The sequence below is a fragment of the Dipteris shenzhenensis genome, chromosome 30 (assembly GCF_047967505.1).
Source record: "Dipteris shenzhenensis isolate YYH24624 ecotype China chromosome 30, Dip_SZ_1.0, whole genome shotgun sequence".
Classification (NCBI taxonomy): Eukaryota; Viridiplantae; Streptophyta; class Polypodiopsida; order Gleicheniales; family Dipteridaceae; genus Dipteris; species Dipteris shenzhenensis.
In genome coordinates this window covers 5961981-5978044 of record NC_141625.1, presented here as the reverse complement: position 1 = coordinate 5978044, position 16064 = coordinate 5961981, and the positions used below count along the sequence as shown (strand labels likewise).

Genomic DNA, 16064 nt, shown 5'->3' with positions numbered 1-16064 from the left:
CGAAGAACCAAAGAACTTGTCACATGTTATGAATGCAAAGAGAAGGGACACTACTCTTATGAATGTCCAAAGAATCCACTTGCTACACACAAGATAGGTACCCAAGCAAAGAATGGTACCAACAATAACAGAGGCAATGGAGGGAGAACCAATGGATGTACCAATAGTAATAGTCAACGCAACAACTCCGCACGGATCAACTACATTGATGATGGATCCCATGATAAATCTTTCAAGCAAGAGGGCGAGATGAGGATGACACTGAAGATGCCGACTACACCCCTTCTAGTAAGTGTTATTCAGGTAAAAGTGCATTTCCATTTATAATGACTATCTATTCTACGAAAAGCACTTGTGTGTCACTGCACCATCTCGACGCTTGGTACTAGAAGAGGTATGTCAACCACCCTACATGGGACATAGAGGTGTCGCTGCTACGTATCAGACTATAACTCAAGATTTTTGCTGGCCTAAGCTTAAAGTTGATGTTGCAACTTTTGTTGCACAATGTCTAATATCAAGGTTTACTTATGCCTTTACCAATTCCTAATGGCCCATGGGAGCAGATTTCTATGGACTTTGTTACTGGATTTCCTACGACTAGCTCATGTTTTAATATGATTTGGACTATCATTGATAGATTTAGCAGCAAGCAGGCTTACTTTATTCCTTGTAAGAAGACCTTGACGCAGTTCAAGTTGCTCATTTGTTCATCAAGCACATCTTTATACACCATGGCCTTCCAAAAGTAATCGTGTCACACTAGGATAGTAAATTTTGTAGTAACTTCTGGACCGCACTCTTTGACAATCTTGGTACGAAGTTAGATTTTTCCACTGCTTGTCATCCTAAATCTAATGGCCAAACCGAGGTCACACAAAATACTATTTGTGACATGTTACGTGCTTACAAGTCTAGTCAGCTAGGCAAATGGGACAAATTTATACACATATTACAATTTGCCTACAACAATACTAAGCACTCTGCTACAGGCAAATCTCCATTCTAAATTGTCTATGGAAAGACCATTCCTACTCCAATGACCCACCTTAAGCACCAAGTAGAGGATGCTGATCGATTTACTGAAGATTTCTCTAGCATTTTGGCTACTATCAAAAAGAATATCGAGCATGCTCAAGCTGTGTATACTGCATGTGCAAACAAGGGTAGAAAGAAAGTTGTATTTGCTGAAGGTGACCTAGTCATGTTACATATTGAGAAGTGTAGACTGAAGAGTATTGAGACACACCCTGTAGTTAAGTTTGCTTCCTATGGTCCCTTTAAAGTTTTGGAGCGCATTAATGACAATCCCTATCGGCTCGAATTGCCACCCGATTGGAAAATTCATAATTCTTTTCATGTGCACCTCCTGAAACCTTTCCATGTAGACCCACTAGTTCGCCCTATTTTAGACGATGCATCGTTGCTTCAAGGAGAGACCCAGTCTTAGAGCCAAACCAGATCATTGATCAACAAGTCACTCAAATGAGACGTGGAAACTCGTATCCTGTTTATCTTCTTATATTTAAGAACCACCCCGTTGAGGATGCTGTGGATGCCCGAGCGATATTTTTGCCAATACCCTGATTTATTGACTACTTTTTTGTCATGCAATTGAGGGCAATTGCGATTTCAAGCAAGAGGGATGTTACCAGAATTGGAATTATCCCATTAATTTAATCCTTCAGTATTTAGTTTAGTGAGATCCAGCATTTTTATCACGCAGATGATGCATGTGTGCTCGATGTTCCGTAGTGATGCATGTGTGCTCCTACATGGCTGGATATACATTTGCAGTGGTTATATGAATGTGTAGCATTGTGTGCACCACTTACGCGATGACGGTATGTGTAGCATGTGTGCACCATCCATACGATTTTATTCATGTGTAGCATCAAGTGCACCATGAGATGGTATGTGTTGCATGTGTGCACCATTCATCTGTGATTTATTGATTTCGCGTTGCTATAATACTGAAAGGTTGATTGATTATGGTGATTAATTCCAAGGTTATCTTATGTTTGAAAACATAAGATTACTATTGATCGTGTGAATTCAAGGGAAGAGTAATTGATCGAGCGAGGGCATCTGGCAAGCATGATCCGCCATATTTTGGGCGCGTAGGCGCAACTCTAGTGATGCGGGGATGAACATGGCTTATGCCTAATTTTTGATATTACAAAAGCTTATGTACATATTTGAAATTTGGATTATTAGTGGCTTGGCTAAGTGTATAAACTAAAGTTAGAAAAAGCTTTATTTTTAGAAAAAGCCAGCTATTCGAGAAGGTGGATGGGCTTTTTGTAAAATCGGGTATGGAGGAAAGCATAGAGGTTTTGTATGATTTTTTGCTCAGAAGCTTTTTGGGGAATATATATAAATACATAAGAGGTGGAAGGAGAGCACCACACCTATGGGGGGAGATTGTACCCAGCAGGCTTGTTCTATCTCTTCCGTTTGTGAGTTTTGAGAGTTTGTGCGTATTTTTGAAGAGTGTTGCTATGTTTTTCAAGGATTTGAAGGTTTCATGAGCGTTTCCCATCACACCCACTGCACAAAATGATGCCTGGATGGAAAAAGACGAAGCAGCACTATCACTCATTGGTTGCACTTGGGTCCAAACATAATTCATCATATAGACTCCAAGGATCATGTTAAAGATGCATGGGATGAGTTGAACACAGTGTTTGGTGCAAAAGCCAAAAACCAAGAAATTCATCTTAAGATTGAATTCTATGGTTTGCACATGAGCTTCAATGAATTAATGGCACAACTTGTCAACAAAATCAAAAGCATTATGACCCAAATAGAAGGTATAAATGCAAAAGTAGGGAAAAAAGATGCACTTTCAATTCTCCTTAAAAGCATGCCTGCAAATTACAGCTCACTGACAACCACTTTGAAGAATTTGGCAGATCCAAAGTTTGAGGAATGTGAATCCTCTCTTCTTGAAAAAGAAAGAGAGTTGAAGACATCGACATCGACATCGACATCAACATCTACATCAACATGCAACAGCTATAATGAAGAACAAGCATTGTGTTCAGGAAAACATCAATGAAGTGCTACCATTACAAAAGGATGGGTCACTATGCAGACTGAAGAACAAACCAAAGTGTCACCATTGCAAGAAGCTGGGACACAAGGAAGAAGATTTCAGATTGAAGAACCAGCAGGTCAACTACGTGGAGTCATCATCAAGCCATGAGCAGAATGACAAGAACAACATGTATTGAGAAGCAAAATCCTTTCCACCTTTATCTTATATTCTTGCATTCAAACCTGACCACCTGAGAGTAGCCATATAAGCACCCAAGGGAGGATTTGATCTTGCAACTCACATCTAACCACCTTGCAGTAGCCAAAGGATCATGGCACCAAGGGGAGGTGTTGAGAGTTGTGGTGCCATGAGCACATGTAGAGAAAGGGCAAGTTGACCACAATTGGAAGCTCAATGATTTGGAGCTCCGAGAATGGACATCATAGTGTAAAGATATTTTACAAAAAACACTTTATGCATACTATAATGGGTATTAATGGAAGAGGATGTTAGGGTTAACTTTAACCTCACTCAAGTAGTTACGTTAAGTCTACTAACATATCACAAGTAAGTAGGAAAAGTTAGGGAAATAAAATTTTGCTGAGGTTATTAGATCCTTGAAGATATTAGGAAAAAAAAAAGTTTTTTGCCATGGTTTTCAAGCTCTTCACTTCAAGTTTTTATCTCTTGTGACAGAGTCTCTTTTGATCCATAGTCTTGTTTGGATGCTTTGTTGTACTTGCTTCCTGTCATAAGAAGCTGGATCATTTATTTTGTAATATAAAATACTATCTCTTTGTAAGAAAAACGTGAGGCATAGGGTGCTGATTGCACAAGAGACTTGCAAGTTTGAAGCTTGCACATTCATATCATGCGGTTCACCAATTTGCAAAAAGCATTGAACTTGACAACTCATGACTACCATCCAAGATCATAAACAATCTGCCAAAAGCCTTGTACATCCACTTTGCTTGCGCGCTCTCTCTCCTGATTTTCTTGACTCAACAGTTGAGGGATTGCTGCAGAGTCCAACAACTTTCTATATTGAGATTTAGTAAGCCGGTGTTGCATGAGAATCTTTCACGATGCTATAGCCTACCCCTACGGGGAAAGTGCTACAAAAAAAGATGAATTATATTCATGAGGCCTACCAAATATGGGCATAGGTGTATTCGATAGTTGTGTGCATTCATGTGTATGTAAGAGTATTATATATCAATGAATAGTTAGTGGACCAATATGTATCAATGAATAGTTAGCGGACCAATATGTGTAGTGTGCTCTTGCAAGCCAGTTGTCAGTGCAGGTTTGTCCAGATATGATCTAATGTGAAACTATGAATTGTTGGATCGTGAATTAGTTATTCCATATTGTATCATTTTGTGAGCATGAGAAGTTTTTGCATGTTAGTTGATTTGATTCTTTAGGCAATGTTGAAGTCTCCCAGGATATATGTTGGAATGTCAAGATTCAAACTCACGAGCATGAGGTCCAGTGACAGAATACGAGTATTTGCTTGTGCTTTTGGGGACTTATAGACATTCATTATAGTAGTTGTCTATGAGGATGGAGGTTGAAATATTGTTAGCAAGTAGACAACATTATCATTGATGCAATATTGTTTTTCTATGAGATGCATTTCATTCTTGTAGTAAGTTGAAATTCCAAGGCCAATTGTTCCAATGATGTGTATGGAGTTCAAGATGTTTGTATCATTGCCACATTGTGGGTGTATTTCGTATAGATAAAATGTTTTGCTTAAGCATCGTGCATCTTCTATCCTATAAAATTCTTCCACTTGGAGCTTATCTTTGAATTGATGCACATATGCATGCGCCATAACAAATGTGATAGTGACACAGTTGAGTCTATCAGTACATTCAATTTGCAAGTAAACAAGATAGTCATTCTTTGTCGAAATGTAATGAGAACGTTAGCATTATAGGAAAATTTTCACCACACCATTTAAAAGAATTTACTTCTGAAAACTTTTGATTGATTCTTGTGTATTTTGATTCAAAATCAACATTCATAAGTTGTTGTGAAAGTGTATTGGAAACCTTAAAAACCATAATATCGATAGCATTTGAACCCAAAAAATAATTTAAAGCTATTGAATGTTATTACATACAATTGTGGTACATGCAAAGTTACACATGGCTTTATTTAACATTGCAAAAAATCATATACAACATTTATTAACCCGTTGCAGCAAAGCAAAGCTTCTTCCAATCCAAGAAAGGATAGTGACGATGAGGTGAACTCTATGGTTGGGACAAGTGAAGATGATGTAAAAGCTTTGCCATGTGCATATGATGATTACAACTTGCAAGTAATAGTTCTTGCTTATAAAGGACCTTTTAGTAACGATGAGGTGAGTTCTATGGTTGGGACAAGTGAAGATGATGTAAAAGCTTTTCCATTTGCATATGATGATCACAACTTGCAAGCAATAGTTCTTGCTCATAGAGGACCTTTAGCGGGTGTGAATTCACTCCCATTGTTGTACATATAGTGTCCTTTTGTAAGGCCCCCATTATGAGGAGAAGCCATGGTGTGAGCATTGGACATTGGTAGGTCCTATTTTTGACACTAGATGAGGTCTTAGTGTGACTGTTTGATGGTTAGGAGATGGTAGAATGATCAATGTACTCCTCGGGGGTGTGAGGGCAACGCCCCCAACGAGCCCGTGATGATATGCCTTCCATTGCATGTGTGCGATCATTCGCATGTGAATTTGCCCTCGCGCGCATGATCGATGGTCGGTGGTCAATGGTCTTTGGTCGGTGGCAAAAGTCAAGAAAACATGTGCCACCGTCCTCACACTTAGTCACACGCTTTGCTAAGTCAATATGCATGTGCCACTGCTAGCCCACCAATGTGGTGGAATTGGTCTACTACGAAGGGCTATATAAGGAGGCCACTTCTCAAGCCTCAACATCAAATGCCAATACCCCTACCTCCAGTCCTTCTCCACCCAGACTCTGTTTAGATCGCCATCGAAGCTCTATTGGAGAGCGCATGGGTGGATAGCACCATCAGTTGTATTTGATACAGATTTTTTATTCTACTCTATTGTGACTATTCTCTTGTTATTGTACTATTGTTGTTGTCAAACGATCTCTTCGCTGCATCGTATTTCTACAAATCCTAATAAAGGACATGCACCCACCGTATCCAAAGGTGTCTCCTTCAGTTTTGGCCTCTACACCCTTGCCATATGTCTTCACAATATCTATAACAAAACACATAAGTCTGACACAAAGGGTAGCAACTTCATGACTTTTGAACACTGACAAAACAAGAATCACAAGAAGCTAAACAGAATCAACATGCACATACCATCTAATCCAAAGCTGTCACCTTCCATACCATCTCGGCCTATCTGCCCTTCCCATACCTCTTCACAATTTCTGCAGTAAATAAAGAAGTGCATCACAAAGGCTCGGAGATTGATGACCAAACACTAGAAGTTGAAGACTAAAAGTATGAAGTATATAAGAATGAAATACCCCTCCCAAACGTGTTACTATCTTAGTTCCATTGCTTGAGGGGTGCTTTCGAACTCTGCCATGTGAAACGATTCAATAGGTAAATGAAACGTGCAAAATAACATAGTACGAAAGGCAAAAAACCAGCATGATTTATAGGCAGCCAAGGAGGTAACGATCCGCTCATCTTTGCCAAAGGATTCTTTGATAATGGAGAAAATATTCACTTCATTTGTCAAATCCTTCCGCGCAAAACGAAGCAATAGAACACACAACTAGGAAGACCAATTATTCTTTGAAAAACCATAATCAGCGTTCAACGAATCAATGTTACATGATGAGAACCGAGCCCAAAAAGAGGAGGAGAAGTGTGTAATCTTGAGTGCGGAGGGAAAGTTCTGGCGAAGAGCCATTAAATAGGAGGAGAATTACGTAATCCTAAGTGCGGAGTGTGGAGTCGTTGCGCAGAGAAATTACCTAAGTCTGGAGCGATGACTAATGAACATTTAAAGGAGGAGGGTCCCTTGCACACATGGCAAACCTGAACCACCAATCAATAATTTACACCTATCATCGTCTCCTTTAATAGAAAATAGATGATTTTACCTTTCATATTAGGAGAACCATTGCTATACCCTTGTGTGCAGTGTTCATAGAAAACCTGCAAACTATATACAATGAACAACATTTTCATTTTCACCCGTAAAATTTTGAAAAATCTGCAAAATTGTAGGCAATTTAGTTATATTTTAGCTAAAAAAGCTGCAAATTCTTAGGAAAAATTTGAAACCCGAAGTATTGTGATTTGTTGAGAAAAATGTTTTGTTTGAACACTATTGTGTGTCGTTAGAATAGCCGAGTTGAAACCTAATTAACAACAATTTAAGGAGAGGGGCGGTATTTATCAACATTGTCTGTGGAATCAGATACGCGTGCGCTTTACGTGCTCTGTTCGCAGCTACACCAATTTTGAGCTCTTTAACCCTCTGCCTTGCTCCACTCAAACCTCATATCTCGCCGCTTCCTGCTCGTCTTCTGCTTCGCCATCATGTTGACTGGTACATTTTTGCTCATGCTTTTGTCCTTTTTCTCCAAAATGCAAAAACCTTATGCTTTTCCTAGCTACCCCTAGTGGACGTTTTCCCATAATCATTTGTATTTAGATCGGATTGTATTTTTTATTCTCAAAGTTGTATTAATTTTCTCTCTGCAATGATGAGTTATGGATCTGGATTGATCCTTTTCCACTTACTTTCCTGGCGATTGCTGGATTCATGCAGTGATCGTTAAGTGGCAGAAAGAAGTTTTTCCAGTGGAAATTGATACAACTCAACCTCCTTATGTCTTCAAATGCCAAATATTTGATCTCACGGGTGTGCCTCCGGAGAGGCAAAAGATAATGGTGAAGGGCGGTCTTCTGAAGGTGCATGCTTCTGAAGCTCGAATAAACCTGGAAGATGCAATGTCTCTTTTTACGTTGTAGAAACTAAAGAAGCGTATTGTAAGGCTCTTGGTCGACTTGTCGGCATTGGCTCACGCTTGTTAAGTGTTCAAGCAGGCACTGTATCTCTTCTGCAAATATCATTCCAAGCGTGATTATGTCATGGTTTTGAATTCGCTCCTTGACCACAAATCTGACGTGTTAAGGATTGTTTAGTGGATAGCCTGTAGCATCTCCAAATGCAGCATAGAATGGTTGTAACAGCACAACTCACCCTCCTTAAGTGTTGAAACAGCGCAGTGTTGATTTCATGGGTATCCTTCCCAGATGTGGAATAATTGGAAAGAGAGGTGTGTTTAAGGTGCTTTCTGTTCTGAAGCTACGTAAACTTTGCAACAAGAGAATTCCGAAGGTTCGAATGCTGCTTCTGCTTAATAACCGTCTTAATGCTGTAGAGACTAGACAAACGTTTGAAGCGTTTGGCAAATCTTGGCCTTAATTGGCAGATAGATGTAAGAGGGTGCTAGCTGGATTTCTCCACCATTTTTATAGCTTAATACATGAACATATTGGCATCATATTGCCATATCGCTTCTACACATTTCATCATCACTTATATGTATTCAGTGGGGACTGAAATTATGCTTTTCCGTCCCTATTTAATGTCATTCATAAATACATGTCTCTAGATTTTTAGTGCAGCTAAGTTGGTTATAACAAATGAAAGACATCTGCTTCCTGCAGCAGACTCTATTGATTTCAGGAGCAAATGGGTATCCGTTTTATGTGGATGCTTGCAAGGCAGACAAACTGATCTGCAAGGAACATTAGCACGAGCCTTAGTCCAAGAGGAGTTTAAGTCGACTATAAGCAATAGTCATACTTGTTTGTATATCGTCATGATCCATTGCAGAGATCACAATGAAGAGATTAGAAATTGACATGATAGGTTTGATTTCTTCATGTAGGCAACGTATGACAAATGTACTTCCTTTGGGATTGCAGATAGGTGAGAATCATATGGAAGGGGATTGCAAGACCTTTCAGCACTTTTGTTTGCCACCCCTTCTATATGACATGGGGATCAGTGGCTTGGCTCACTCTTTCAGGGCCCCAGGTTTTCTTTAAGAGACATGACTCCTCTTGGGCTCTTCACATCCGACGACACTGTGTGGAGTCGTGCTCTCTAGAGGATGTTGCGGCCACTCTCTTCAGGGCTGCTCATTCCTCGGTTGACTCTCCATGGGAGGTTTTAGCTAGCATCGCAGCATGGCACATTTGGAGAGCCAGATGCATTGAGGCTATGGAGGGTTCTCAGGTTCACCCTTCTTTGACCTTGGCCAGTACTTGGATAGATACGGTACACACTCTGATGGCCATATGGGCAACATGCAGGGATCATCTTGAGCAGCCTCCTCCAGGAGAGTTACTTTTCTCAAGGATTGGAAAGACTCTTCCTTCTTTGTTGAGACTTCTATAGGGTTGAGTTGGCATTTTCAGCCTCAGCCTTAGTTTCTTTCTACCTTATTCTTCTGAGGTGTTTTTTATTACATGCCTAGCATGTTGTATTTCCGCACAGAGCTTGCTCTAGCGAGTTTCTTTCCTACTTAATAGAAGTCTCTTTTTTGACAAATGTACTTACTCATTGAGTTACAAGAGTCCATGATCTTGTTATTTCTAAGAAATTCCTATGTCGGAGAAAAGCCTAGCAAGTAAACTTGTCTAAACCCTCTTTATTGAAGCTAGTTGAGAGGCATAGATGTGCCAATCTATAAGGGACGTCTACAAATGCCTTGTACGTGATGTACCCCTTCAGTGGAGCTCCAAATGAATAGCTTCCTCTTGATGTTCTTCATAACTAGAGCAAACTGTTGGGTGGGGGTCACATTCACACTTACCTGGTATCCCAAATATTTGGCAATGGCGTTAAAGTTAGTTATCCCCCGTCTATATACTAGGAAGTGATGGCTTCTATGTGGGTGTGCTTGCCCAATAGGAGTAGTATTTGTGTCCTTTCTCAGTGTACTTCTGCAGGTTATTTTAACTCAGCCTCTTGAAGCTTTCTACGCTCATAAGCAATGGGATGTCCTCCTTGCATCAACACTACTCCAATTAAGATACCATTCACATCCATGTGTACCACAAAGAATTCCTTGTCCACCTCAAGGAGTGTTAACATTGGTGCACTGACCAATGTTTTCTTAAGGTCTTCAAAAGCTACTTGATGAACCTCTCCTAAACCAATACAAGGAATGTTGCTTTAATAAATCTATTGATGGGAAAGCAAGTCGTGCAATAATAGCTACACTCGACTCGTGTATGTTTTGGGTGTTCTCCATTCAATTACGGACTTGACTTTTTTGGGATCAACCCGAATTCTCTCAATAAATACAATGTGTCTCAAATACTATAGACGAACTCACTCTTCTTTACATTTAGGAAGAATCAATCCTTAGTAAGAGTGTGAAAGGCAGTCTTATGTTCATCTCATGCTTTCATCCGCAATTAATTATACCGATTTTAAATCCAACTTACAAACGACCTTAGCACCCTTAAGCACATCTAATAAATCATCCACTCTTGGAATCGAATACCAAAACTTAATCTTAAGTTTATTCAAAGCTCGATAATCTATACACATACAATATGATCCATCCTTCTTTCTAAATAATAATACTACTCCTCTAAATGGAGAACTGCTTGGTTAAATTAGGCCTTTTTGCAATAGATCATCAATCTATTTTTCTACCTTCTCTATTTCTATCCCACTCATCCTACAAGACAAGCTCCTAGCTCGAAGTCTATGGCATGATCATCTCCTCTTTCCATAGGCATTTTAAATCTAGAAAATCAATCCTCATAAGCTCTAAGGAACTCATGTCTTCCTTGATCTTCTTTTGAGATATGATTCGAGTCACGTATGTACACGAGATTACAGTGTTCTACTTTTATCATCTTTTGCCTTGAGTGGAGTAATTAATGGAATGGAATACACGTCTCGATCCCCTATGATTCGTATGTTCTCATCCTTGTGTACAAAACAGCAATGATGAGTATGAGGATGTATAGCAAAATTGAAACCATAGCACCACGGTTTACCTAGGATCATATCAAAACATCCTGTAAAGGAGCTACTATCAAATCCTCTATACATCGATATATGGAAAGAAATATTTCATGCTATGGATGTTTCTTGTTCATTATGACCTCTAAAGCTCATAAGAGTGTCATTTCTTTAAGATGGAGTAATTTCACCACCCTATCACCCATTAAGTCATAATTGCATCCATCAGCATTTACCAGGGAAATAGGGAGGAATGAACAGAATAAAACGAAGGAGAACCGTAAAATCTCTTCTTAAATGCAAGGGGGATATTCAGTTAATAAAGATCTCACCGGGCATCTAGGAATAAAACTATTCTTTGTCCATTCATAAGCCCATATACCTTGAAAAGGTCATAAAGTCCAAAGGTATTGGCTGAACGGACAGCATTCAGTATTGGTTCAATAGTGATGGTAGATTTATGGGATGAGGAGATAGAAGCCTCACACTTCTGCTTCGATGCCTCAGCTTTCCCTCTGACTAAATTTGTCTAAGACATTTATGCCATACATGCCCTAGCTTGTGTTTCTTACATCCACAACATTTGCCTTCTCTTCTTTTCTTCATCAGTCACGAAAGGAAAAGGTACCCATCCGAGACGTGATTGGCATTTTACATTACAGACAAGAGCCTTTCCCTTGTTCTTGAACCGATTTGGTCTCCTAAAGATTGGTATGTTGTTAGTCTTTGACGTTGAGCCACCATCCTTATTGAAGGGTGGGTCAAACATTTCAACCTCATACCTCACATGAGGGTTTAGGCCTATTAGATATTTATTCGTCTCTCTCTCTCATTCTTTCTTGGTAATTCCAGGAGAGTTTCCAAAACCTGGCTGTAAATTCAGCAATACTCTCACTGTCATATTGCCTAAACCCTTCCCAATGGAAGGTCAAGGTCTTTTCATGCCTTGGTGGCATGGAAGTGGCTTTCAGCTGCTCCACAAACTTGGCCCATTCAAGGATAGCTCTTTACCTATTTGTGAAAAGGACCACCACATTAAAGCAGCCTTTTGTAGATGCAACGTAGCAAGAGCAAGTTTCTCTTGATCGGTCTTGTCTTGATGGGCAAAGTAAAGCTCAAAATCGCAAATCCAATTAAGAATTTTAAAGACTCCCTTGGTCCATCATATGTAGGGAATTCAATTCTCTCTCGTGGTTGAAACTTGATTCTTTTTGGAGTACTCAGGTCTTCCTCCTCCAAATTGAGCAAAATTGAGAACCCTCTTTGTTTCTAGCTTTGTCACTATGGACTGCTCTATCATATTACTAGGCTGAGAAACACTCCCTTAGTCCATCATATGTTGGGAATTCAATTCTCTCTCACGGTTAAAACTTGATTCTTTTTGGAGTACTCAGGTCTTCCTCAAAATTTAGAACCCTCTTTGTTTCTAGGTTTGTCATTATGGACTGCTCAATCATATTACTATGCTGAGAAACCAGCTTATCAATAGAGACCCTCTCTCTCTTCTCTTCACATTTGGATTAGAATCCATGTGCATACCTTGGTCTTGGATGAACTCATTTCTCCTCTCATTTCCAAAAGAGAACCCTCTATCATCAGATTCCTGTTGGAAAGAGGACAGTAACTCTTTTCAGGAATCATCGTAGTCAAGGTGTGTATAAGTTTCACCTAATGGATCCTCTTCAGAAGGAGTTGATGGTAGTCTTTCCCTCTCTCCTTAAGGCAATGGAGGAATTCATTATTATGCATCCCTTCCCATTCCATTCTTCTCTGTTACGAATAAAAGGAATTGACTCGCTGTAATGGGGCAGATATTGATAGAAATAAGACGTTGCATATACTCAAATTCATAAGTGAAAAGATAAAAGTTTGCTAAAAAGATAGCACAATTAGTCCCCCATAGGGATTTCTATCGTTTGTTGAAACAAAGAATCACCTATTGTGATGTAAAGTTTATCTAAAAGAAAATCTATCCAAGAGGAAACACCTTCAACACTTACTACCTTTGTGTATCTTTTCTTTTTAAAGTCAATGTCATGATCATTATTATTTAGCCTCAAAAAGTCAAAATATAAAGCTGTTTTCTCAACTTTTAGCACTTTGCATCTATCTTTGTCAAATCTCAGCTCAAAAGATTCAGCCATTAGCTTTTTTATTCTAAACTTTGGATCTTTCAACTTGATCTTTGTATAAAGTTCAATCCCTAACTGTACCTCATGTTTTAACTATCCCAGGGTTAGGTTGCATGAACCTAGGTTAACATGACCTCCATAATGCTAGCCATGTTATGTCCAAATGTGGACATAACATGATGGCTGATGTTTGGGCTTGCCAAAAGGCTCCCTCCGAGCAAGCTAGCTCATCCTTATATCATCTCAGAGAGGCTAAACCCCTAAACCTAAAGTAGATTGACTAGTGTTAAGAGCTAAGCAGGTGCAAAAGCTTCCACTTTCTCAGCAATAAAGACCACAAGGATAATTTCCTAACACCAAAAGAATTTAATCTTTTTAAAGAAGATCTTTGAAATTTGGACACATCCATGAACAACTCGCTTCACTAATTTATGAAGAGCAACTGCGTAGTTTGAAGCAATGAATAGTTGCAATGTTAGAGAACACACCTAAGTGTGTGTCTCTAGTTCAAACGCCATGTTAGAATATAGAATGACCTTGCATCAATCACAACCTATGACCACAAGTGAATGCGGAAGTCTGGTTGCTAGGATACTCACTTCACACATGTCCACACAAGTAGACAGGGTACACTCCAAATCTGAGACGTACAGCCAAAAACCCATAACCATACATGTCGATCAAGTACAAAATAGCTCCAAAAGTGCACCCTCTACTGTAGAGCTCTTCCAAACTGCTACATGTCTGTAAGCTTCAGTACCTGCTCAACAAAAAAGCATTTGCCTATTTATAGAGTATATGGCCCTCCCTAGATGGCCAACTTGCCCTAGGGTTTGGCCAAACCAGACAGGGCCAACTGCCCCAAAACGACCCAACCAGACCTGGCTGTCGACCAGGTGGCTGACCCCACCTATATGGGCAGCAAAAGGCCCTTGTTACAGGTGCCTTTCAGCCCCGCCCATCTGCACGCAACTGGGCTAATCGCTGGGCACATACCAGCCCTAAATCAGGGCACACAGTCAGCCCTAGATGCTGGCTTGGGACACATTGGATGTCCCACACGGCTGTCCCAAAACTAACACAAGAAGAACTGTACGCTGCCATGTGGCAGCATGCTTGCTGCCCACATGGCCATGCTGTAGGTGTTAAGCTCCTTTTTGGTGCAGCAATAACCCTTATGTTGGAGCTCCTTTCTGGTGCAGCAATAACCCTAATATTCCAACATGCATAGACTCAGATTCAAAAAATCACAAACTTCTGCTGAAATTTACGAAGAGATGCTTCAATGTTGGAAGAGAGAAGCACAATCATTAGAGCTGCAACCAAGAGAAATAATCTTTGTTCTGAAGCAGCTGGATTTAGAACTGTCGATTTAAACTGTGATAGAGACCTTGGATTCTGCTTATTCTTCTACGTCAGGAGAAAACTTTTAAATTGTTTTTCAATCAATCGTAAAAGGTAGGAGTCCTCAATGGAAGTTCCCTTAGAAAATTATGCAAAATAATGAGTATATGCGATAACAATATACCCTAAAGAATCTTCAACGAGAGAAGCAAACCCTTTATCACCATAACAATGGCTACTATGGGAGGCTGACATTCCACCAATGTCCCATATTGAAGGCTTTCTATCCTTAAGTTTTAACGTATCTCCAAGCTGAGATAGTCTTTACGCAGTGGAGAAAGGTTTGAGACTTTTCAATCTAGTTAAATCATTCAATAAACTTAGAATTGTAAATAGCCATTATTTCAAAATTAACAAACACTCACATATCATCCAGATGTTACATGAAGGGTAGAGTGGAGAAAGGAGAAAATGAGAAGAATCCAGCACCCACTGGGGTGTGAATGAGGTACACCCCGTTTTTGGGCTGATCCTAGGTATATTTCTTTAATACAATGAATCTTAGCTTCAATTACAACAGTAATGTAGACCCTTGGACGGAACCTGGCGTAATCTAGAAGACCTAGGACATGAATATCGAAGTTCAAAATATGTACAATGATCTCCTTGATGAATGAAAAGTGGGAGAACTCAATCATAAAAGTGTGGGGACCTGTAGAAAGTAACCACAAGTAGCTCCTGATAAAAACTAATTAGTATTTTTGACGTAAACATGGCTAGGATTTCAGGTTTTTTTTTTCAAAGAAAGGAATTCTTGAAAGATTTCATACAAGATAGCCGCCCTGAAGGTGTTGAGTATGGAAAAAAACGGAAAAGGCTGAAAGAAAGAAACCGGCTTGTTCCAGAGAAACCCAGCTCACTGCCTAGGGGATCTCTGGAACTGGGGCTAACAGGCGAGTGGGGGGACTATACAGCCAGCGAATCCCTCGCGGAGTGAAGATGTAGAAAACACCTGCAAGCCAAGCCTTGCACAAACGAGCACGCCTCTCGATAGTCGCCCTGGAGCCCGGTGTCCCACGCTTCCAGGCGGACCGTAGTGTAGATGATATCCTGCCAGATGGCAACTAGGGTAGTCGAGGGTGGAACAGGGTGCTCACCCATCACAAGACTGCAGGGAGCCACCCAAATGTTCCAAGCTGTGGTGCTGGCTACCACCTCCCAAACATTGTCCTCCCTAGGAGAAGGGGGAGCTAGGCTGTCAGGGGGGATTTCCTTGTGGAGTGTAATCCTCTGGATGCTTTGATCCTGTATCCGGTAGGCTGGGGAGATATCATCAATCTGCAACGCTTGTCCTCCCTCTGTCAACCAAGCCACCATCCCCTAGGTGTAGTCTCTATGAAGACTCTGCATACGTGTCATGGTCTTGAGGGCTCTCATCCAGATCCTCGTTGCGCTACAATAGCTCCACAGACAATGCGGGATACTCTGCTGGACACCATTGGAGCAACAATGGCATTGCCCCTCCACTCGCATCTGCTCCAACCACGGGCCG

At 40.3% G+C, this 16064-nt stretch overlaps 1 protein-coding gene across 1 annotated transcript in view; it reads left to right on the top strand.

The window, feature by feature from the left end:
* Positions 1 to 7427: 7427 nt before the first annotated feature.
* Positions 7428 to 16064, top strand: part of LOC147881646 (ubiquitin carboxyl-terminal hydrolase 7-like) — a 134663-nt gene continuing 126026 nt past the window's right edge. The window contains exons 1-2 of the mRNA XM_087401690.1: positions 7428 to 7589; positions 7812 to 7954. Coding sequence (XP_087257816.1) covers positions 7580 to 7589; positions 7812 to 7954 — 153 coding nt within the window. The 5' untranslated portion in view covers positions 7428 to 7579. The remainder of the gene's footprint in view (positions 7590 to 7811; positions 7955 to 16064) is intronic.